Genomic DNA, 24826 nt, shown 5'->3' on the forward strand with positions numbered 1-24826 from the left:
AAAAAAAAAAAAAAAACCCACTCCACTGCATTAGGATTGTTTCTTAGTTTTAGGAGCAGACACTAGACTCACAGGAAAACCAAACATTAAAACACAAGCCTGGAACAATCTAGCTGACTTTAAAAGGAAGTTTATCAATGTGCTAATGTCAGTAGTAAACTGAAACAATTAGAAGATGTAGAAGGTAGCTACCTTTCTTAGAGAACAGGTTGTAAAAACCCCACAAACATTTCCAAACTGTTCCAAGTCATGAAAAAACCACTGCTTATAGTGTTTGCTGCTGATTATGCAAAATCTAAAGATGTTTTATAAAAGCAGTGAGCAAGTACAGAGGGTTTTTTTGAACTTCAGAAATTTACTGGTGGGATATCCCTTTTCTTAAGCATTCAGGTGTTGCATTAGTGGTGTACATCAGACAACATAGACAAGTTTTTATATGCAGCCTAACAGCTGCCTATCTCCCAGCTATGAACAGCAAAGGACCAGACTCAGTACTGAAACTCATAGAAGAACCTGCAAGACAGGTTACATGCTTGAGGAGAGAGATGTGCATTTGCTATTGTTCACACATTTTTCTCCTCCTGTCCTCAGGCATATAGCATAAAGGTTTTTTTTGCCTGAATCCTTTGAATGGTACTCATTTTTTGATTTTTTTTAAACAATGATTTGCACTTTAATTCATGACAGCATGTCAATACTTTTGATAAAACCAAGCAGTAATATCTGCAAAAGAGAAAGTTGTCTAGGAACATTTGTAAGATGCCTAGGAACATCAAATGAATAGTACTTTTAACTGCATATATATATAAAAATGAAAGTATGTAACACAAAGTATGCGTTACGATTAGATTAAACCAGTGGCCACTAACAAATGCACCAGATGCAGATCTAGCCTCCTTTGAAACTGGATTGCTGCAGAAAGAAAGCAGCCAAATACGTAAGTATTTTCCACATGCACTTTTGTATTTTGTCACTTCCTCCTGTTGCCAAAATTCATTTAGTGTGTACAAAAACATTTGGGAAACAAAAGTATGCCGACTCAGCTGACCCTTAGTCCCTATGTTTCTTTAGCACTGTATACCCCTGACGGTTAGACTGCACCACAAGGCTATTCCAATACAGCAGTGAAACCTCAAACCGTGCCAACAAAGGTGGTTTAAAACAACTCCTAGACTAATGTAAGGGGATCAAAAAACAACTAAAGATCTGGACTACAGACTCTTGAAGAGTAGAAATTAAACATCCATGCAGCTATACTACAGTTTGAAAGTCCTCTAACAATAAAATTATTACTCATTTCAAAAAATGTGCCTTGTTCAGTAAGTTTAATGGTGCAGTGAAATTGCACACAGTCATTCATAGCATTACAGTATGTTCATGCCCAAATGTCTCACGCTTATAAAAAAAATGTAGTAGTATCTGCTCTGGACTTGTTAAGATGTTACAAGCTTTAAGCAATAACATATATTTAAAGAAAGCTGCATAACTAACAAGCATGATCTACGTATACGTAGAGTCAAGCCCAAAAAGCAAACCAGGTGTTTCTATCACCTTACCTCTGCCACCAGAAGAATACCATACTGTATTAGCCTTTCCACYGATTCGTGGCAAACTTGATATATCATCTGGCAAGGCTACACAAAAYAAAAAGAAATGTACCAAAAGTCACACACATTACAGGATCTCTGGTTTCCTATTAAGTACAAATGTTTTAGCTATATCAGTATTATTCCTTTTAAGCAAATTATAAATCTTTCACCAGCATAATCCCTATGCATCACTCTTATCTCTATCCTCCTTTGGCAGACAGACAAATATTTAAAAAATTAGAGTTAAATAGGTTATTTAAAGTTTGTCTGAGTTTTTGGAAGAAAGACATTACTACACTGGTAGAAAAGCACACCAAGTATTTTCTCCTTCCAATTGTCTCTAAATGGATTTTTTTTTTTTTTGTTTTTTTGTTTTTTTGTTTAACAGTTCTGGAATAAAATCTTCATAAAACTAAAACTGGTGATACTTATACCAGCAATTTCTTTAGAATTTAAAGAAAATTATACCTTAATCCTCCCCCYATGTGTTTTGAAACTGTAAATAAATACCAACCTCTTACATTGTTTTATAATCATGTAGGTTATTTTTCTCTAAATTTTAAAAAAAAAAATCAATTATTAACTGAAGGCAGAGGATGAGATTACTGATCAACTCTACCATATAAGCTGCACTGCTGCCCAGACAAAAAAATATTAAATTTGGCTTATGCTTCATTTAAAAAAAAGTGTCAGAGAAAAGTGTACAAATTTAATAAACATTCAAAAAGAGTGATCACAATTTCTAGAATTCTACGCAACTTCTATGTATAAGAAGAAAAAAGTCTAGCACTTAAAATTATAAGTATGCAGAGTGTCTTTAAAACTGAGATACCATCAGTTCTTCTCAGCATTTTGTAAAAAGAACAAAAGGCAAAGTCAGGCCATTTGTAAAATTGCTACTAAGTATTAGGTGTGGCAAACTGAGACTACTGCACTATTAAATTGAGAATATCTTTAGGATCTGAAGCCTTAGCTCCCAGCTTAATTTCAATTAAATATGCAATGAGTTTGGTAGTCTCAAAGACTTATATTTCTTTAGATGAAAAAAAAAGATCATTAAATAGCTTTCCGGGAATGCAAATACAGTTGTGATGGTCTAAAGACATAAGTGAGGTGAAGCATGTTATCACAAGAAGTCCAACCTCAGCTTGTGGGAACCTGATCAAGATTGGCCGCCTTCTCTCAGGAAAAGGCCTATCGCCAGCATAGCAGAAATGCTGAAGGCTCACCTCAAAACTATCCATCCATCACTTGCATGAGCAGCAGGCATGTATTACGTATGTACCACCTAAACCAGATCGACTGTTTTTGCCATTCCTTGCTAAAGAAACAAGGTAGTAACACAGATGGCACAGATGTGGCAAGGTAATTCACATTAAGATYTTAAGTTGGAGATCGCTTGGACAAACTGTTCTAATGCAGCCACACTCACTGAAACATTCAGATATTTCCTTGAAGAGAACAAGAACACCGTTTTTTCAAATAATGTTCAATCTCCTACTACCCATATCATCAAATTATATTTACAGTAAACGTATCAGTACCAAGATAGCTAAAGAAAGCATCAATGCTCTTAAAAGTAACAAAGGCAGTTCCAAACAGAGTAAAGTTTGAAATGTGGATAATTAATGCAATTAATTTCACTTACCAAAGATACAGTAAATTCATTAGAAAGCAAGTAACACAAGTTAGCAGCTTTGCGGACTAAGTGTTCTTGACTAATTAAACTGGGAGAAGCACCGTTGGTACCGTTTCTGTACCTCTTACTCTGAACCGCATGAAGACTGCAAGCTAGAGTAGAAACAAACATAAACAAAGTTTATTTTATAAAGATTTTTCTAGCAAAGGAAATTTAACCTTTTATCTTGCCTATTTCCAGGCTTTTAAAAGCATTCAAACCATAGCACATGCAATGAAAAATCTAGCCTATGTAATTATCCTACAAAAGTGAATTACAGTAATGTCTAAACCAAGAAGAAARGATTAAAAAGATAGATTATGTCACAGTGCGTAAGAGTTGCAAAAAAATCAAACACCAAGCTGAGAYCCTTATCCAATCATCAACAAGTACTACCAAGAGCCAACATCGGTAACATCAATAAGGACAGAAATCATTGCTATTTCATTTGTGTTCAATTGATGTCGGATCGAAACAAAATCTCATTAAAACATTGCTGATCAAAGCACAGATTCTGCAYGTTGGCTGAAAATTCTGATAGTGTGGCACCTTGCCTATGGCAGTGACTAATACAACCAATACTTCCAAGAAAGCTAAAAGATGTCAGGAAAAACAAATGGAAACATCCCACAGAACAACAACAACAAMAAAAATATAGCCTGAAGGGATGGGGGCAGGGGATTTTGAATGTTTATATAAGTAAACTATATGTAAAACTGTTTATTTTTGTGCAGATACTTTTGACTCCATGTATCGATGTAAACGTGTCAGAAACTAGTCTCCTTGGTAAGCGCCAACACATACCAATAACGGCCTCTTTAATGAATACATGAAGTACTCCGTTGCTGTAGAAGTTGAGTTCAAAGACAGCAGGTATTGCTGTGCTGGGAGTGATGAAGAACTCATTGTTTCGGCTAGTGTTTGTGATATTTACACAATTTCCCAACAAGTGGACAGCGTGCATGACAACATCATCTGAGTTTCCTGAAAATCCCAAGTCAAAGTCACGGGCCAAGACCTCTTCTTTCATGGAAAAGAAGTCTTCCACCAGCCTGGAAAGATCAGTTCCCTAGAAATAAAAACAGAATGACACAATAATTTTTTTGCACAGAAAATTCATCTCTGCTGTTATCTTATCTATAAGCCACATAACCATGTATCTAGCAAACACATAAATGAATTTTCAATAACCCAAAGCAAAACTTATYGGACTAGGAAAATCTTGTTTTCATGGAGGTTTCCCTGAAATAGCCCACAGGTTTTGAATTAGTTTAAAACCATGCAGCCAGTTGAGAATGCAGATTTCTGTTTGCTTCCTAGTTTATTTCACAACCTGCAGACACTTGAATGGTTCTTTAGGAGAATATATTAGAGAACTTGTATTTCCATTACCTCCACTATAAACTAAATGATTGATTACCTAAGAATACAGCAATTAACATAACTTTTGTTCAATCAGRTGAGGACACGTGGAAGAACTTTTCCTCAAGCACTTGCTTTCCTTGATTTTTTGTTTTATTTTGTTTTGTTTTAAACAAAGATGACTTCAGATCACATTGTGAAATTCATCTTTCCCCTGGTCATTTCATGCAACTGGAAGTATGAACTGAGAGGAATGGTTGAGAATGTCCTAGACTATGACAGTTACACATTTGATCAATACTTTTTAATTCATTCTTAGTTTACAGGCAATAAAGGCACTTCAGATCAGAAGAAAGAATTTCAGTCAAAAATCTCCAAAAAATAAAACCGTAGGAGCAAAACCCACTCCTTTAAGAGCCATACACAGAAATTCAATTAAATGTTAGTATCATTCTGCTGTCATGGAGTAATAGTCCAGTATTAAAGAATAATAAAACTCATTTGAAAATTAATGGAAGAGTTGCTAATATATTCAAAGATGTATGTTTAAGTAACTAGGATMCAAAATAAATCATATTACAATGAACTAAGACCATGTAGTCTTAATTTTAAGTAAAATGTATTTCCATATGAAYATGTATTCTTATCTCACCAGTAATGCTGTATCTTCAAGCATCCACTACCAACCAAAATATTAGCACTCAGTACTTTCAGTACTCTCATTAGTATCATGAGAAAGAAAAATGAGTAGTTTTTAATTAGTAAGGCTATACAAAGTGCTGCTCAGCTATGTAAGCAGCATGGAAGCCTTACCTCTCTATGTCTGTAGAGCAACAAACAGGCAACTATGTGGGTAGACATCACAGCACAGGACTTGTTAGCAGCTAGAGATAAATAAAATAAAGTTATACTGGAACTTGTTTTGTGTCTGAGAAGTTCAGAACATCATTAAAAGTGAAACTGTAGCCATTACTAAAAAAAAAAAGTGATTCTTGCTGAGGGGCTGTGCCTTCTGAATGAGATAATAAAGTGTATTAAGTCTACATAACAATAATAAAAAGGTACGAAGTCTAGAATTTCAACTGCACCCGAATGCTACTGCATTAAGAAGCCACCCAGCCCTGACTGCTTCAGTTCCTTCTAGCAATATATGATGATCATATTCACCTTGCAGAAGGATAGTAATGACCAGGTAGAACTCTAGAGTATTGCAGGCATGTAATATATTAAAGTAATAAAAACTAAAATAACTTTAATAAATAAACCTAAGTAAAGCTCAAGCRCTTGCTAGAATAAACAACTAAGTAAAATTTTGTACACATCTTTTAATCATTAGGTCTATGATTTGTGGTATAAAAACATACCACATAACCTACAAAATCTGACAACAGTGGTCAATGCAGCTGGATGAATATGTGAAATAGTGCCTGTAAGACACTTTAGGAATTCCTTACATGGAGTGATATGAAATCAGTGTATCAGTGTGACAATGAGCTCCAACACTTCAGTGTGCAATAAACTGGCATTTCAGTATACAAGTCCAAGGAATACAAAGTTATTAAAACAAACAAAATAAATACTTTGTAATTAATCAGAAAATAATTTAATAAATATTGAAGAGAAGGGACAGAGAAAGGCAGAAGAAGTGAAACTGTCAAGAAAGCATCTGAAGTCATGAAATAACGGGGGGAATCGCGAAGTACAACACTATCAAGCAGCAATCCGCAAGACAAGGAAAGTAGCTGAGTGACATGGCACTTACTGAACAAAATATGCTCAGCCAAGTTGGCTATCAACTCTCTTCTGAAGGGCTCACTGGTTATATCCCTGGTATTAGGCAGTGACACTTCTGCACCTTCATCCACAGTATCATTCGGTCTGAAACAGAACAAAAATTTGTGAAATCATATTTAGGTTTTCATCAAAACTTAGAATAACCTAGCTTGACGTATTTTATATACATTAGCTGAACTATATAGCACCAAAAACACTACATATTCTAGTTAAGGGCATAAAAATGTTATGCATAACAAGGTCCACAAAGATTTGAGTATCTATATATCTTTCTAGACACTTTCCTCATACTAAACAACAATGAAAGATAAGACTCCTCAGAAGAAAAACAGTWATACAGAACATTTACCTTTTTCTAYAGTTATTCATGAGTTTGCCTTTACATCATTTACACCCCACAAATCTTTTCCTTTCAATGAATATGGACAACAAAAGCACATTATGTAAATCCCAAGAAGGTGGTTTTCAGSCCAGCCACTCTATATACTAGAAAGTCGTCTGTATGTAGCTACAGCTTTCTGAAGATAAATGACAGATTTTGTCTCTGATAGGACCACAAAAGCTTATATAAGTCAAGCAAACAGCTCTACTAAAATGTAAATGCGTTTAACAAATGCAGCCTTAGCCATAAAGTGCAGTTTTGCATTTCCGAGCAACAGTCATCTCCTTGGACAAAGGGGCATTTGTGCACAAGCCCTCAATAAGAAGAGTTGTTTTCTTTGAAATTAGACTACAAAAGCACATGAATATTTGTGGAATTTAAAAACTGAATTCTTCCTATTTCATTGTGTCATTTTTATTCTCTGACAAAACTATTCCATAAAATTTAAAATTAAGCCAACAGAGGTCACTAACATTAAGCTCTAGAAATTGTTTGCTTTCTCGATTACTTAAACAAAATTTCTTATAAAAAAATGCAACTCTTGTGACAAACTACACAGCTACAAGTGTCTAAAATTTCTATTTGTCTATGCGCAATTAGATTATCTTTGGAGAGTTGCTTGAAATGTAATCTAATGCAGAACAACAACATACAAACAAATAAAAAGAAAAAAAAAATCCAATCTGTCCTCCTCCTCCCCAATCCCTCGAAACCTCTACCTTGATGGAAGTATAGCTGGTAACAAAGCTTGTTCCAAAGAAAGAGGAGCAGGCACAGGTTTTTGACTTTGGCTATTTACATATTCCTGTTAAGAGAAGACTTGTTATTTTTTGTACTTTTTCAYCTTTTTCTTGTATTCAACTGCTAATGTTATTTATAAGAAAAAGGCAACCATTCAAAAACGCAACTGTAATTAAAAATAGCCCATACTACAAAAGGTGAAATAAGATAACAAAAATTAAAAATTTGCAGTAGTTTATTCACTGGTGGTTCTATTTTATGAAAAGACAACCCTTCCACATTATTGAATCTGTACTTCAGGAARAACACTGCAACAGAAACAATGCATTATCTCTGTCAGTACCCTGCTGGCAACAACTTTCTCAAGATTAGATTCTCCATGATTAAAATTAATGGGAACTGCCTTCATTAACATGAATGAGAGCAAAGTCTAGTATGACAAAATCAGTAAGGTTGGAAGGGACTTCTGGAGACCATCTAGTACCCATTCAGATCAACATAAAATTGTAACAACTGCCTGTTGCTTCTCTCCTCATAAACCCCAGAACAGAAAGCAACTCCACAGAAAAACACTACAGAAATTGTAGCTATAAGACATGGCACAGTGCTATAAGCTAAAGCATTCAGGAAGCAGGTAGTGTACCACATGCTTGGAATTCTCTCTCATAAGTAAAACATCTTTCCTTATAGTTTTACCATTTGCATTATTCTATTTTCAGGACACTGTGTTCTTCCAGTTCCTATAAAGACTGCTGTAGGAAACTAGAGAGCCACTTAGCCTGCTGGTCAGGAATACACTTCCCTCCCAAGAAAGCTGCTTAAAAGACCTTTACAGCCAACTCTCTCTTCTGCTTCTAATTCTGTACTCACAGAACTGCTAATGCTCAAAATTAACCCCCAAAGGTTACCTACCTTAGAAAAGAAACTGCAGCAGCAATATAACTACATAAATTTAAGAATTATATAGATGCACTTCTGCAAATCTTTATCAAGGCATACTTAAGCAATTTATCTCATACTTATACCTTCTAGAGTACTACAAGAATGAATATCCATACAAGTGAGACATGAGAGAGGTCGCAAGGAAGGCACAGAGCGATCAGCRTTTCACTAGATTAAGAGGGCAGATATCCTTATTTTCCTTATACTGATCCAAGATCAATTGTTAACTCTGCACCAAGAATAGCCTGGAAGTGACCCAAGCCTTCTTATTTGGGAGTGAATTACTATCTTTCCAAGCTATGCTAATTATAATGCAGCACGGACAGTCACAATAATTTCATGCAGTGGTAACTGAACTCTCCAAAGCTCTCCAACCTACTGCTCTTCTGAGAGAAGTAGGGCAGAAAGAAGAATACCTAATTAATTTGAATAATGTTCTAGTAGACGAACGTTACAGTAGTTAACCTTATTAAAGTCACATTACAAATAAAGTAATACAGCAGCAGAACACAGATTAGTGACATGCAGATAAATTAGGTACAATACTGGCAGATCCTGCAAAGAGATCAGAGAAAATTTAATAGTGAAGGGAGCTAGCTGTACTACCTCTTCCCCAAGAACCTACAGAAAACTATTTAATAAAGTAATATAGGTAATAACTGCAAATTAATAAGGAACGATGTCATTCAGGGGATATGCAGATTTTACATGTAGATAATGTATGATCTATAACATTTTTATAATTACTAATTTGCTTAGCAAATTAAAAAAAAAATCCAGTGAGATAAAATGCCTTTCACTGGCATTTTATACCTACACTGGTATAACACATTCATTTACTCAAATGCAAGAACACTATTCCTTTTCTTTCGACTMCAAATGTCTCTAAAACTTACAAGAMTTACTACATGGTACATGAATCATTTTAAACATGGTTTGTTAAGAAAAACACCAAAAACCAACTCAATAAGAACACTTGTATTTCAAAAATAATATAAACCTTAATATCAATGTTAAGACTATTTCAGTTTATTGCAAATATGTCCCAAGCCTGATGTCTTCAGCAAAATAGAGAAGCCGTATGCTTTTGTTCCACTTGAAATAGACTTCCACATGTAATGCTAATGATAAAACATAATGAGAATTTCCAAATAAATGYGTCTCACTTTAGATACTTCACAACACCAAACCGTCAAAAGAAGGTTCAAAATATCAAACTTACTTTTAAGGAAAATGGTTGCGCAAAATCTACTCTGACACACCCATAATTCTTTCGCAGCATTCTGAAGACTCCTCTAGCTATACTCCAAAGGCTTTCATTCTTCTTAGGCTTCCCCTGGAAGACATGTCATTGGTGGGTTCCCCCCCCCCCAATTTAAAATTAAAAAGCTTTTTTAAAAATTAAAACGCAAACAACAGCAGACTAACAATAAAGTTTGACACATCTTAGAGCTTCAAATAAATCTAGAGAACCATTTCTTCCCCATATATAATAATTTGAATGCATTTAGAAATGTATCACCCATACTTAGTCACTCCCTCCTAGAGAGGCTTTGTGATTCATGGTTCTACACACTTCAATGCTAACACAAAGTACATGTGACAGAGGACTACTAGCACATAAGTTAACTATATAATATGTTCTCCTGCACATAAACGAAAATACCCTAGGCAAAACAAGTTGTTCAATTACTCTTACCAGCTGTTCACTGTTATAGTGACCTTCAATTATGCGATCATAGGAGATTCCCACAGGTATAATTAGGACGTCAGGAGTAGCATTTGAAAAGAGAGCATCCACAACCACAGATAAAAGACCTGCTCTAGCACTGGATGTCTTTCCACTCCGAGACCGTGTGCCTTCCAAGAATATTTCTAAAAACTGCTGCTGTCTCAAYAATTCTTCTACATGCTGAACATAAAGAGATTGAAAAAGAAAACTCAGATACCTAATCATACGGACAAATTCATATTTGAAATATTGCTTCTTATCAGCAACTGTTTCCTTTTAAAAACACTGAAAGATAATGAGTTGACCTGAATACTTGCAGAAAATAAAAACAATCAATGCTTTACACAAAACCAGACCAACCTGCAATTTAATTTGCATGAATATATAAGCAGTATAATGCCGTTTATTCAAGAATGGCATCTCTAACAGAAGAGAGATTTGCAACTCTCTCTTCTTTTGGTTCCCTAGTACATCCYATCTTCCACATTGCAAATACAGCTGGTGTACTGAATGGCACAAAGGATTACATCAACACATCATAAACAGATRTTTCCATTAGGTTAATATAACCAGTGTAGATAAGCCCCAGCGCAAAGGAAATCAGAGAACAAGACTTAAGTTTAACATTAATTCACAGATTGTTAATTCCACTTTAATAAGGATTTCCCAAGGTGAAAATCTTCTTATCCTCAAGGGTGCTAGGCATTAAGTTCTCATTTATTTCATACAGTCAAAACATAACACAAAAATGTACCCTGGTTTTGCAGCATGATCCTYAAGACAAATTCAAACCAAAACCAAACATCCTCAATCAGCTGGAACTCTCCCCCCGGCAGCCAACTGAAATGCTACCTAGGGAAACAAAGACAAGAAATACGTACCACATAGAGTAAAGCTCTGTAAAGGAAGTCCTTACGACCATCTGGACTCTGATCTAACTTTCGACGAATGAAAAATCCTCCTAGTTTGCGGATCAACGTGCTACATAATAAAGAAGAATTACGCTCATTAATTTTAATTTGCAGGAAACCACTACACAGCCAGGACAAAATTTCTAACAGGAACTGAAATTACTGAAGCTTGAAATTACTAAAATTCTCTCAAACTAGAATGTATTATACTCTTCATACATGGTGTGATCCACACAAATATTACTCATCTTAATCAAYAGGTTTTTCTACACTTCTACATTTCACTACTTTAATAAACCACTTTACCCTCTCGGTCAAGATAGCCTCCTTCTTCCCTCATTGCCTGCCACAATATCCAGATTGCCAAATTTGGATTCACTGGCAAAGCATTAGCTAAAAGACTTTCTGATGTTCTTCAGCCACCAGAAATATAATTTAAACACGAGTCAAATTAGAGTACTYTCCCTATAAAGCATTACTTACTCTCTACAGCTGCCTACCAATAGTCAGCCCTTCATAAAAAAGAATAGCTGACAAAACTTTTTCCATATATTCATCTTTCCTTAGTCACCTACCCACTTCCTTTGAGTCTCCTAGAAGGAAGGAATGTCATTTCTTCTGCTTAGGTTAGGYCAGATTTTTTCAAAAGGATTTTGTTATTCTGTCTCCGTTAGCATGCAAGAGGAACCAAATGAATTCAGAGAATAACCTTATAGTATCCTGCTTATCTTATATTGGGACCACACCACCAGCTACTGTGCAGCTATAAAAACATTGGTCACCTGAAGATTCCCCTCCCCTCCACCTTTTTTCCCCCTCCCCTCAGAGAAGTGGTTCCACTTAATTTATTATCTTTACCTGAAGATGGGAATGTTGAGATTGTTCCCTGCAGCAATGTAGGGTGCTTTGATGTTATGGCAGAAAAGAATGAATGTGAGGAGTAGATAGTCAATGTGAGATTTGTGAACAGGCAAAAAGATAAGAGGCAAATTCATCTAYGGAGGGGAGAGAAGAAAAAAGATAGAGCAAAGTTAATAAGAAATGTGGAATAATGTTCTTTTTCTCTGTCATTGAGATTGCTAGCATCATATTATCAGAATTGATGATATTTTCCAGTTACTGCCTTTCAGTTTGTTTACTTCTGGTTTTCACTCATCCGTAAAAATGAGAACATTTTAGTCAACTGTACTTTTTAATTTTCATGGACTAGTAGTTTTTAGCTGCAGGTGTTACGAGAAAGCAATGACTGATATTCGCAATTTTTTCAGACTTACAGTACTGAGATAATCATCAAACAGTTTATGGGGATATAGTGAAACCAGCGTCAAAGTGATACTATTTCTTTCTGTCACAAATCAACAAGGACCTGTGACCAGTGGTGTTCCCAAACACTGTAACAGAAAATATTAAGAACCAATTTAAAAATTTTATTATTATTACTATTATTACTACACCCTATCTATCGATCAAGTATTGCACATATCTGCCCTCAGCAATGTTTCTTGTTAATCATTGTTGTAGATACACAGTATTAATGCAATTATTTGTTTGCTATTGGTATATTTATCTAATGCATCTTTCTTAAGTGAACTCTGCACAAGAGTTTAAAGCTGTAGTTAGATAAACATTTCTGACTACAAATTCCTTTGAGTGTAAAGAAAACGGTAGATTTTAAGGGCTGTTTTAATCACTTTCAATAAATAGTGAAGGATTGGCAGCAGACTGCTAACAAGTAAGAAAACAAGTTTATTTCTTAAAGATTTTTATTCTAAATTAAGATAAGAGTGATTCTGAAAACCCTGAATAGACCTGCTAAGTTATTACTGGCTGCCTCAGCACAGAGAAAGAAATAACACTGCATGCAGCTTAGGCGAGATAATCATTCAACCTTATAGTTAAAATTTGATCCCAAAACAAAGACARAACTGGAAGCTGACTTAGTATTTCAGGTTACACAACTCAAAGAGCATTATATTTAATTAAGAATGCTATTTCACAGATGAGAGACAGATAGGTCCAGAATCTGGTATTTATACAGACTTTGCAGAACTCTTCAGATTTGAGTAAGYGCTAAAAACATTAATAGAAACTACATCAGCAAAGCTGCCTTACTAGATTCCCCAAACCTGCTTACCTCTGTTGCTGCTTTGACCATTTCTATTTGACCCCTGTGGATCTGAATATTCCAGAAAAAGCTGTTAAACAGCTTCAGTAACACCCAGCCTGTCAACCTGAAGGAAAAAACAAACAAAAGTCAAAGAACTTAATTCATTGCTGCCTTCTTTTATACTGCTTTTACATGACTAAAAATAAAGCCATAGAATCTAATTACTTTGCAATCAAATAAAATTACTATAAAATCAAGTTGTTAAACAAGTTCCTTCTTACCAACTAAACCATGGTTAGTGATCCTATTTTGGCTCCTAGCCTGCTATGGTTATGATATAAAACTTGTTAGAGTCAATCTCTGAATGCTGTTCAAACTGCAAAGACTTTCCTATAAATGAGGAAAGCTAACAGAGACTCTATGATCAACTACACTAACTCAGCTAGTGGATAAACTTGTTAGGTGACAGTGAGCATCTGATCTTGTGTGAAAACTTAATATAGTCACAAAAAGAGGGAGGGTTTGCATCACTAAAAATCAGTGGAGAGAACTAAGCACATGACAGAGACAAATTCACCTTTAGTAGTTAAGGTAGACAGCAAAGTAGAAGATTATATCTAAGATAAGACTTTCTTTAAAATACGTGTAACTATAGATTGTAATATTCAATGGGCTACCGGAAAAAAGATCTTTCTCAGTCTAAGATGCTGCAGTTAGCTGTTCTTGCTAGGATCAGCCTGAAACAACAAAGGATAGAAATATTGGGCCAGTAATTTATCAAGCAGCTTATTGGACCAAGCTTATCAGGAAGGGGAAAAAAGCAGGGGAGTAGAGGAAGGGTTATTTATTCTTATCATAAGGTTTATTCCWTGAAAAAGCCAAAACTTTTTGCTATACCTGTAAATGAAGGATAACTMTCATAACTAGGTAATATTAAAAAGCGGATACTTATGACTAAGAAAGTGTTCTGTTGGTATAAGCTAGAGAGCTCAGCTGCTCTTTTGCCCACTGACAATACTGATAACCCGTATTTATTACCTGATCAAAGCAGGTGACACATTTGCTACCATTTCCTGGAGAATTTTCCTAGCTTTTTTCTTCACTTTGTTGACAGCTTTAGGATCYGTCTGAGCAAAACCACCTGCGGCACTTGTTTCAGAAGCTTCATCTACAATGGCTTTCTGTACTCTAGCATTAAAAAGTAAAACTTATGAGACAGTTCTGCAACAAAACAGTTAAAGACACAGACAAGTCCTGCTGCAAAAGAGCTGTATATTACTACAGAAGTAACTTGCAGGCATAAACAAACATACACACTGAAATACTGTGAAATCCAAGGGTATTAAAGTTAATTCAGCCAACTTCCAAGTCTGATTAAATAGGTGAATGGATGAACGGACTCAAAGTTGACCATACAGAATATCCAGATATATAGAAATTCAGAAGAGACAGGAATGCTTAATGCAAACAGTGCATGGCCTCTGACAAAACTAGACTCAGAGAGTGAGCACATGGTTGAATTTCTTTATGACCAGGGAAAACTGATACCTTAATATCTGATGGGGGCTCAGCATACCATTTAATATGCAGTATTTGAGACAGAARATCTACTGCCTTTTTCCAGTTTTGTCTCACACTCTTGGTGCATCATGAACTGTTTCTTTGCAATGCTACTTCCCTATTACGACAACRACTTACATAAATTAGATAAACAAAGGTTTGAAGAGTCTCCACATGGCAATTTATTCTTCCTGTATGTACTGTCTGCTGTCCACCCACTATAAAGCATTCATTTGGAGATTAAGAATTACAAATCTCCCCTCATTTAATTATTTGAACAGAAAYTGCAAGTTACAGTTCTAAAAGGCTGTCCTGAAGATACTTTATTTTCTAATACTAAAAATGGTCCAGTTTTCAAAATCTGGTGTTTCCAAATTCTTAAATCATACTGTATGCACTAGTCATACATAAACAATAGTTTATTTTGCAGTATCTTACCGGCTGTTATTCAGCACATTTTCTGTCAGATTCTTGGCAAACATACCCTTATGAACATCCCTTTCTTGCACAAAAAGGACATAACAAAGTCGTCTTGCAAGCCACCCTCTGTACCTACAAAAACACGAAGAATTTTTCAGTGTGACCCTCAAAACAATCCRTTGAAAAAAATTAAAAATATCTACAATTGAGAAGTAAAAAGTTAGTAAAGTTTTTCTGAAAACTGCCTAAAAMCTTCTGAATTTCCTAGTAAATTGTTAACATGATAATGTTATGGATGAAATAACTGCTATTTATCAAAAAATACCTGAGACAACTGAGGTCTGCATTACCGTGATTCAGGGTGATACTGGTCTTAAAGCACCCATTGTGTCATAAAGAAGCAGATATAAAAACAGCAGACACTTTTTTTTTGTCTACTGGAACTGACTATTCAGCYTAACGAGGAGGAAGAGATCTATGTAGTGCCCATTTTGTGATGCAGTGACTTTCCACTAAGGAATATAAATGCACAACTAAGAAGTTTCTCAACTTCTTAAAGAAACACCAAGTCTGATTTGGAAAGTTGCTCACATTATACATATACAGTAAAATTTCAAAGAAACTTCTGAAAATACATCTACATTAGCCATAGTCATTAAACACATTTTGTGTCATCTTTTTTGTCCTTTCCAGTCGTCTTAAGCAYCTTGTCCTATGTGCCTCAGTCCTCTCCTTGCAAAATTTTAAAACAAGTGTGAGTAAGCAAGCAGTAAGGCTCTCTATACATTCAAGCATTTAAGTAAGACAAGTTCCTCAGCTTATTTAGCAATATTCTCTTCCCTTTAAACTAACTAACCCTGTTCTATATTCTCTGAATCCTTTTCCTGTGCATCTCTTTTCTTTCTACACAAGCTACAATTTTTCTTTCCTAAAAAAACAATCATTTACTTAAATCACATCCTAAAAAATCCACACAATATGTGGATAAGACATGATGTTAGGAAAACTGTTCAAAATAAGATGCATGTAAYATAGGCAAGGATAAAATCCAGTCTTCCAGCAAACATTTACCATTTTTCTTCTCTCCTCAAAGCTTCCTACCTCCCTCACAAGGCCAGGAGCACACAAGCGAGAGTTATCCCATTCTGAGGCAGGGATCTCAGAACTGTGCAATCAGAAGCAATGTGCTCGTAAATCAGAGCTCATGAGRCGGGGCAGAATTAAGAGCTGGAGTAGCAAATTAAGGCCTAGCCATTCCTAGGATTTGAAGATTTAGTATTATGAATGTCCTTTCATTACTTTGCATCCTCAGAAATATTTGAAGCTTGCATCTTCACTAGTGAAAGATCTTCATTAACATGGCAGAGAAAGCTGTTAGAGGCAGCTACCCTGAGAAAGACAGGAACAGGTTGCTGTGGCCAGGAAAAATACTGGGGCCTGATTCACAGAACCAAGGCTTCTCTCTCTTCTGTCCAAGTGAGAGAGAAAGTGACCTCCACATGAGGCCATCGTGGAGGAATCGATATGACAAGGGAATACATGCTGGGAAGTCCAGGGAGTATAAGAAACTATGGAAATATACAAAGCCTACCTCCATCCCTCTCCAGGAAAAACCTCTGGTTTTAGGACTACCACAGCAAGCTACTGCTGATGCCCCAGTGGGAGTCCCAAAGCTAACCACAGGTGAAAATGCCCAAGCTAGTTGTCACCCGAATTACTAGCGGCAGTTTTTAAACCTCCCTGTCACATTTCAGTATCTTTATACAAGTGTTGAAAYCAACTACAAAAGATTGTAAGAATCTTTTATACTGAAAAATGTCAAACCACCTACAAGCATAGGCCACTCTCACTATAATTAAGGTAAGTACATATGCATAATCAATACAGTCAGGCACATAACAATCATATAAAATACTGTCTTTCCAAGGCCAAAGAATTTTGCTAACCATATTGTCAGGGAAGTAAGCTTAATTGCTTTTCAATTTCCCCCTTCCAATCTGAATTTGAGAGCTTCATGGATTTTTTTGAAAAACAAAGTTAAGATATACTTCTTTCTGACAAATATATTAGTAACTATGAACATATCATCACAACAGCATACAATTATTAAAGGGATCTGGCAGAGTATGAAGGTTTCTATATTCATTTTACAGCTTAGACACAATGTAGAATAATTTGTAACAACAGAAGGAAAAAACAGACTACAGACCCAGTCAAGATACATTATTTGGATCAGAAACTTGCAATCACCTACAAAATTGAAATATTCACAGCTTGGAAAAGCTGCAATTATTTCTTAGCACTGCTACTGCACACTAGCAGTTAAAGAAAAATCCTCCTTGCTTTCTGAGGCGAAGAAACAGTAACACCATGTAACCCCATAGGGCCCCCAAAGCTTCATTAAAAATTGACAATTTTCTGGCTATAATGACATTCTGAGCTAAAGGCATTTTATTTCAGAATAATTCATTAACCCATATTTTGTTGCCCTTATATTTCCAATTTAAGAAACCTTGAGCATTCAAAACTTTCCAAGGACTAGACCTCTAAAACTAATTAAAAAGTTAAAATTAAACAATATTTCAGTTATTTCTCTGAATTCTGAACTATCAGCTCAACTCTTAAAAAAAAGTAGAATTGAAGAAAGAACAGTCTCTGACATTAGCTTCCTCCCTCTCAAGCACAGCACAATACTGCCTTTCTTCCCTTCGGATCCTTTGGCTCATTTCTTTCAGCCTGCTGGGCTCTCTGTTTGCTCTACCTCCACAACAAACACTGCAGAACCTTCTTACACTAATGATTACTCTAAAGACTTTAGCAAGCAGTACTAGCTTTTCAAGGAACAAAGTAAAGAAAGATTTCTCTGTACCTCCAGTATCTTCATCCCAGAACACAAAATTCATTTCAAATAGTGTGAAAAAGCATCATCATCTTTTTTTTTCCCCCCCACATACACTATTTTTAAGAACTTGCACTCTGCTACTGAGGTACAGAAGACAGAACAATAGGTCATTTCCGGATTAAATTTTTATTAGAGATAACAACCAAAGCCTAAATTGGSAGCCAGATCTGCTTAACAAAATAACAATGCAGCCTGAAGTTATTCTTAAGCAAAGGGACAAAACAAGGGGAAAAAAAAAGGCCCTTCTCAGCCTCATATGATGACAGTTGCTACCATTTGCACTACAGGGGAAAGGCTGCTCTGGTTTCTGTGAAATCAGTATGACCCTTAAACTCCTTGCTTATAAACTCAAAGAACTTTGTCCAGCTCCAAAATATACACAGCTAGAGTTTACAGGTATATTACTTTTCTGAAGTGAGTATCAATTCCTGCATTTCAGAACAGATCGCAGAATCAGTAATGCTGGAAGGGACTTCTGGAGATCATCTAGTCCAACCTCCCAAAGATTTCCTGATGCTGGTTCCACTGGGGCTCGAACTCAGGACCTTCAGCATGTAAAGTAGATGTAACAGCAATATATCCACTCAGTCTGGCCTATCCAGATTTCCTTGCCATGAGATCAGAACACATGGAATCTTACAATGCAAAAGAAAAACTTGCTACATTACCTTGTATGTGTTTCATTGATATATATGACATTACGCAGGCCCAAAGAAGGAATACTAGCATTGAAGAAATTGTCCTGTAAAAATCAAGGAAAAAAAAAACATTTGTAGGCTTTCTCGGTACAAGAACAGTCATGTCTCTACATTCATAATAACATAAGGGAAGTTAATAACTTGCTTATAAAGTAYGTATGAGCTGTTCTTAATAAAGATAAAATTCAGAAAGTCACTACTCCCAGTTCTAACACTTTTATCATATTCTCCAGGCTTTACTGTGTACAGGAAAGGGGTCTGTATTTCGGTTGTATTCTTCAAGCCATAATATTTTATTATAACATTATATTTGAAATTAATATAAACTATGACTTTTCATAATACAGAAGTCACATTTGAGAAAGAAATCTATTAAGTTAGGCTCAGGAACCCTATAACAGTTGGTAAATAGTGTCAGGGTATCTACTGTTAAATGACAAATCATCTTCACAATCCCACTCTGCCTGAACAACAAACTCAATCTAGTCTTCTACATCCTTGGTAAAGACACCACATGCTAGACCATTAGCTGTTCCAGCTAATTAGCTGTTGTATTTATTTTTCTTTAGCATATACAATTTGCCACAAATTCAAACATATGAATGTTTTRCATCATTTGTAAGTTAGGTAGCAATTATGCACTACCATGGAAGCAAACACTCTTTTCCCCTGACATTAAAGCCCATCTGTGTAGTAAATGCAATCAATAACTTGCTGCTTCAGGCTATTAAGAGGGTACTTGAAAGTAATACTAGTTTCTTAGATCTACACAAAATTACCATTAATGTTCTCAAAGCTAGGTAAAACATTCAAGCAAAGAGGAATGAAATGACTTGTTTCTTGGTCTCCCAAAAATCAGCAGTAAAGCTGAGAAAGTAACATAGAACTCTGGAGTCCACTCCTGTACTCTAACCTTGGCTATAATCTCGCTTTAAATAGGAAGTTCATCCTCAGGTATAATGCCACGCTTTAGCTTTTCCTTATTTAACTCTTCCCTGATTCTGTGCCAGGCAAAAGATGTGGTTCTGTAAGACGAGGTGAGCTCATGGATCAGTTCTCTGCCACCAAAAGGGAGAAGCCCAGCTTCACCATCATATCCTGCCCTTTCTGACTGAACACTAAGAGTGGGAAGGAGCAGGAGACACTTCCCACTTACAACACCAGCAGTGTGTTAGACTGGCCCAGCAGCTCGTGAAATCAGTCTCATTTATCCATTCTTCTTCCAAAACAGAGTGAACTAAGAGGCACTCAAAAAAGCATAACATCTGGATTCTAGGATTAATGTAAGAGTCTGGTTTGTTAAGAACTACTGTGAGAATGGCATTTCTTCCTTGTAGCAGAAAGCCCTAAAAGTGGGGGGGGGGGGGGGGGGGGGGGGGAAGGAAAAAAAGGTCACGTCCCTTTCCTAGGCAGGATCGTCCTTCTTAGTTCAGGTAACTAATTTCTTTTTAAATGGACAAAATATAAAATGGCATTTTTCTTCTTACAGTATAATTCCCAGCTTGAGAGAAACAGTCTAATTATTAGTACAGTAATCACAAACCTGTAAAAGCTCAAGCAAGTTTTCCTGCACACCTCTATAGAAGTCAGAATACTTAAGTGTCTGTTAGAAGTAGTCTCAGTTTATCTAATTGTCTTGTTGCCCATATCATACACAGTGTTCACAGCACATATGGATTGCTATCCCATATCTGTGCATTATTGCCGTAGTTTTTGTATTCTAATGTAGGAAAAAAAAATGAAGTAGTAACTCTTCCTAGGTCAAAGGGACAACAAAATTATCATTTTAGTCCAGCCAACTACAGATAGAGCTCACTGCAAGTGGTAGCCAAGTGGAATTCAAAGCCTGTGGTACAGGTATAGTCGAACCACACAATGAACTGGTTGCAAACTGTAAAATGCTGACAAATAGCATAATGTATCTGCAGCTTATGGAAAGCCTGCTCAACGCAGTTCAATAAAGTCAGGGAAAAAAAATTATAAAGTCATTTTGTACAACCTCTCTAGTGCAACCATCTTGACATTGCGGCCAGCAGACAAATATTCCATAATTATAACAAGCACTTCTGGTTGCCAAGTTGGGTGGACAAGCCAGGAATTATCCGCGTGTAGAAAACCAAGCTGTCTTCTCAAGCACAGGACTGATCTCTTCAGATTTGAAGGGGAACATACTACTTACTTTCAGAACTGTATTTATTCTGAGGATATTTTCTGTGGAGAATTAAATGTCCTAAAGGTAAACCTTTACACTTTAATAAGCACCAAATTTCAATTATTAATCTAGCAGAGCAGAYGCATTTTTCATACAAATTTACAATGCTAATTCTGAAAAGATGGCAGTTTTCTGCAAGGAGTAAGTACACACTGAAAAGCAGGAGACAAAGTATCATGATATCTGACCCATATGTTCATCCCATCACAAAGAAAATATAACCATAAACAAAAGAGAAAAAATRTGTTCTTTTACAAAGTAAGAACACTGCGCCCTTAATTCTGAAAGTAAGAAAACTACTGAAACTTCATTATACTGTAACTATGCATTATCATCAAACATAATCCAGGCCATAATCTTCTTACCCGGCTCTGGGGAGTGCATACGTAGCAACATCGTCCCACAAATGGCCTTTTTCTGCTCAGCAGAGTCTCTTTCCATTTTAAAGTAGCTGATCGAAAGAGAGTAGGCCTAGAATTACACTCTCCCTGCAAAACAAAAGACAACCACGTAAATATCCACAAACATAAGCTTTACTGAGCAAGGAGCTGCCATACATTATAAAAACAAGGTACTTAAAACTAATACAAGTTTTCCCCAAATGTTTTCTTATATGTGTGTGTGTGTGTGTGTGTGTGTGTGTGTGTGTGTGTATATGTATATATATACACATATATATGTGTGTGTATATATATATATATGTAAAATTTCCAGATTATATGATTAAAAAAAATCAGTGTTGTACTTAAGTACTACAGCATTTTCTGATAGATGAAATTTTACAATAAATATTAAACCTAGTAAGAAACAGCAAGAAAACTGACAACTGAGAAAAGTAAAAGAAGCAAACAGTAAATTACATGCACAATAATGTAAATATAATACAATATGTACTTTTTGTATATATTAATGTATATTGCATAGACTATATATTATATATATTAGTATACATAATATATACTTATATGTAATATACAATATATACTAATATAAATTCATAATACAAGCAAAATGTTTCAAGCTTTTACTGGACAAGGCCCTGTATAATTGCAAGAAAACTGAAGGTACAAAAAACATTAACTCCATTGACACTGTAAGCTCAGTTTCAGCACTTTCATGCAAAAAGCATGAAAAAGGAACCACTATATCTTCTCAAATATTAGGCTGTCTTTTTAAAGGTTACTGAACTGGCATTCACAGAAAACATTCTCTTTGCTAGGATATAAAAAAAAATATTCCTATCTAAAGGTTTTACATAGAAAAATGTGTATTGCTCCCATCAGTCTACTGAATTATTGTTTGCCTGAGAACGCATCATCCGGCCCACAAGATTCAGACTTTCTGAATCCCGTACTGTAAGTTTGTAACAGAAGGGAAGGCACAGGAAAAAGAAAAGACAGCAAAATAAATTGAAATCCATTTAAAAATAGCATAGTTAAGGGAGATAGAGGGTAAAACCAGCACCTCAAACCAAAATAAGAGTTAAAAAACACAAATATACATCACCACACACCCAGCTAGAAAGTCAGCCTATTCAGAAACAACCATAAAGTCAAATGTAATGCAAAGATGACTAATAACTGAAAAGTATGTGCACTAGATCTGGCAAGTAGCATGAATTGGCAATTATTTAAAGACTAAAGAGTCTTCCATCTGAAATAAGCAACAAGATGCTAAGCCAATCACTTTGCTATCACTGCCAGTAATACCAATTCCCATAAACCACCTTTGGAACAAAAATGTCTGCTTCCTACTTGCCTCCAGGCCCTAACTAAACTCACTACTACTTTCCTTACAATCTTTTTTGTTTGTCTGCCTTTATCCCACTCTCTTTCATAAATCCTCTTCTTGCTCAGTCTCATGGCTCCTACATCGAGGCAGGTAGGAGACACAGCTGCCAAGACATCTGTCCTTTCCTCAACTCTGACCATGTCTCCAACTCTTCCTCTGTATCAAGTTCAACTCCTCCTCTCCAAAGGAGCATCGAATTTTGCACCCAATCTATGCTTCAAAACCGACCAGAACAAGGCTCTTCACACTCCACCCAATCCTCTCTAGTCACTGCTTCTTTTGTCTCCTTCAAATCCTGAGTCTCAAACAAGACACAGGCTTTTAATAGTTCCTCCTTTACATCCATCAATTTTTCTCTACCTCTTGTACTGCATGAACAGCTCCACCTATAACGACTAAAATCGTCCTACCAGGACACCATAGGACTACTAACAGGGTTCAATAATGCCTTCTTTTCCATTCCAGCAACATTAGTCTTAGGCACAACACTGAACTACTGGTTTCTCCTCACACTTCCAAGTTATATTAAAAAGAAAGCTACATCATATATAAAAAGAGATACAGAGCCTTATCTTGAGCCTCCACAGTAAAAATAAGTAAATAAAGGTCATCTTCAACTTGAAGGAAAAATAAGACAAACATGGCCAGTGGCATTCAAAATTGTTACTTACCCATTCTTCACTGGAGTGCTTAYACCTACTGACACTGCACTCCGCGGAGGTGGACAAGTAAGAAACATCTATTGCTCCAAGGGACAGAGCAGTTTCCTCCATGACACGCAACTTGAATTGAAGACCACAAGCTACAAGATCAATAAATAAATAAATGTACATGTGTGTAAATCATATACGGTTTAAACTATTCAGCCAAAAGGACACACACTTCAGCCACTTCCAAAAGTTTACTATTCTCTTGCATTACATGACCTCACTCTTTCATCATCTCCCTCTCAAGGACACCTACCATTTGTAAAACTTTCCTTTAATATTCTCTTCCAATCCTATCTCCCAGAAGATTTCATGTGTCTGATCCCACTGTAGCCAAACTGGTTTTCAAACTCTTTGGAGGAAAGGATGCATTGTACAAAAGCATGCCTAATTCTGAGCACGTTGCTGACTGACGTGACACTGTAGATTAAAAAGCAGTAAAGAAGTCTAAACTTGCATAATTATTTTTAAACTGAAGTTTCACAGTTCATATAATAAACACAGTGACATCCCCTCAGCCAAACAGAAAGGAAAGGAGGCCAAATACACCAAAGAACTTAGCACTAAATTGCACATCTGCAAAAGTCGACACATTAAATGACACTGCTCTGGAGCTCTATGGAAAAGGAATCCTGGCATTTTAATCAAGAGAAACAGAGTGAAGTACCAACACCGCCTCTTCAATCTGGTACTGCAATGAAACTGTGTTTTATGGTCCCCATGCTATAAGCCTTCCAGGAATAAGCCTGTTCCCATCTTGTTTGATAATACTTTCAAGAGCAAGGCCTGAATTTTTAGCCCAGCGTTCTGCTCTGCTCGCGCTCCTCCCCAAGCACCCAGCCGCAGCACCCTCCCGTCACATCTCCGTGCACCAAGTTCCCGCTGCAAACCGGAGCTCGAGCTGGCGCGCACACGGAGCTCGACGCTGCCCAGGCACCCCGCTTGCCCTTCTCAGTTTTCCCTACATCTTGGGTTTAACTCGCCTTTCATTTTATCGAGGCTCGGGCAAACTAACACGTACTACTCCACAAACGCAGCACCACGCTCACGGGCGCCCGACCGCTGCAGCGAGGCGCATCCCGCGCTTCGGCTCAAGGTCACCTTCGCGGACCCGCCGTACGTGCAAAACGGGGCTCTTAGCTACTTGCTCTCCGAAGCTCTTCACCCTGGCAGCTGCGCACCTACCTCCAGCGCACCCCGCCGCCGGCGCTCGGGGCCGCCGGGGCTCGCGCTTTCAGCCCGCGAGGGCCGCCATCCCCGCGCGGCTCCGCTCCGCTCCGCTCCGCTCGGCACCGAGC

At 36.6% G+C, this 24826-nt stretch overlaps 1 protein-coding gene across 3 annotated transcripts in view; it reads right to left on the reverse strand.

The window, feature by feature from the left end:
• Positions 1-24820, reverse strand: part of GPAM (glycerol-3-phosphate acyltransferase, mitochondrial) — a 31844-nt gene extending 7024 nt beyond the window's left edge. Inside the window, exons 1-18 of one of the 3 annotated variants that reach the window (XM_085319037.1) lie at positions 24714-24820; positions 23785-23948; positions 23493-23623; positions 21396-21518; positions 18789-18862; positions 15237-15350; positions 14277-14426; positions 13266-13362; positions 11990-12126; positions 11102-11201; positions 10188-10400; positions 9711-9824; positions 7525-7610; positions 6392-6507; positions 5443-5513; positions 4072-4336; positions 3238-3380; positions 1557-1634 (exon numbers count right to left, since the gene is read on the reverse strand). In XM_085319037.1, the coding sequence (XP_085175163.1) occupies positions 1557-1634; positions 3238-3380; positions 4072-4336; positions 5443-5513; positions 6392-6507; positions 7525-7610; positions 9711-9824; positions 10188-10400; positions 11102-11201; positions 11990-12126; positions 13266-13362; positions 14277-14426; positions 15237-15350; positions 18789-18862; positions 21396-21518; positions 23493-23594 (1983 nt within the window). In that variant the 5' untranslated portion in view covers positions 23595-23623; positions 23785-23948; positions 24714-24820. The other 2 variants (XM_085319036.1, XM_085319038.1) reach the window with 2 other exon arrangements.
• Between the last annotated feature and the right edge of the window lie 6 nt (positions 24821-24826).

This window comes from Rhea americana, unplaced genomic scaffold (genome assembly GCF_003343005.1).
Source record: "Rhea americana isolate MKP2758 unplaced genomic scaffold, rheAme1 scaffold_57, whole genome shotgun sequence".
Classification (NCBI taxonomy): domain Eukaryota; kingdom Metazoa; phylum Chordata; class Aves; order Rheiformes; family Rheidae; genus Rhea; species Rhea americana.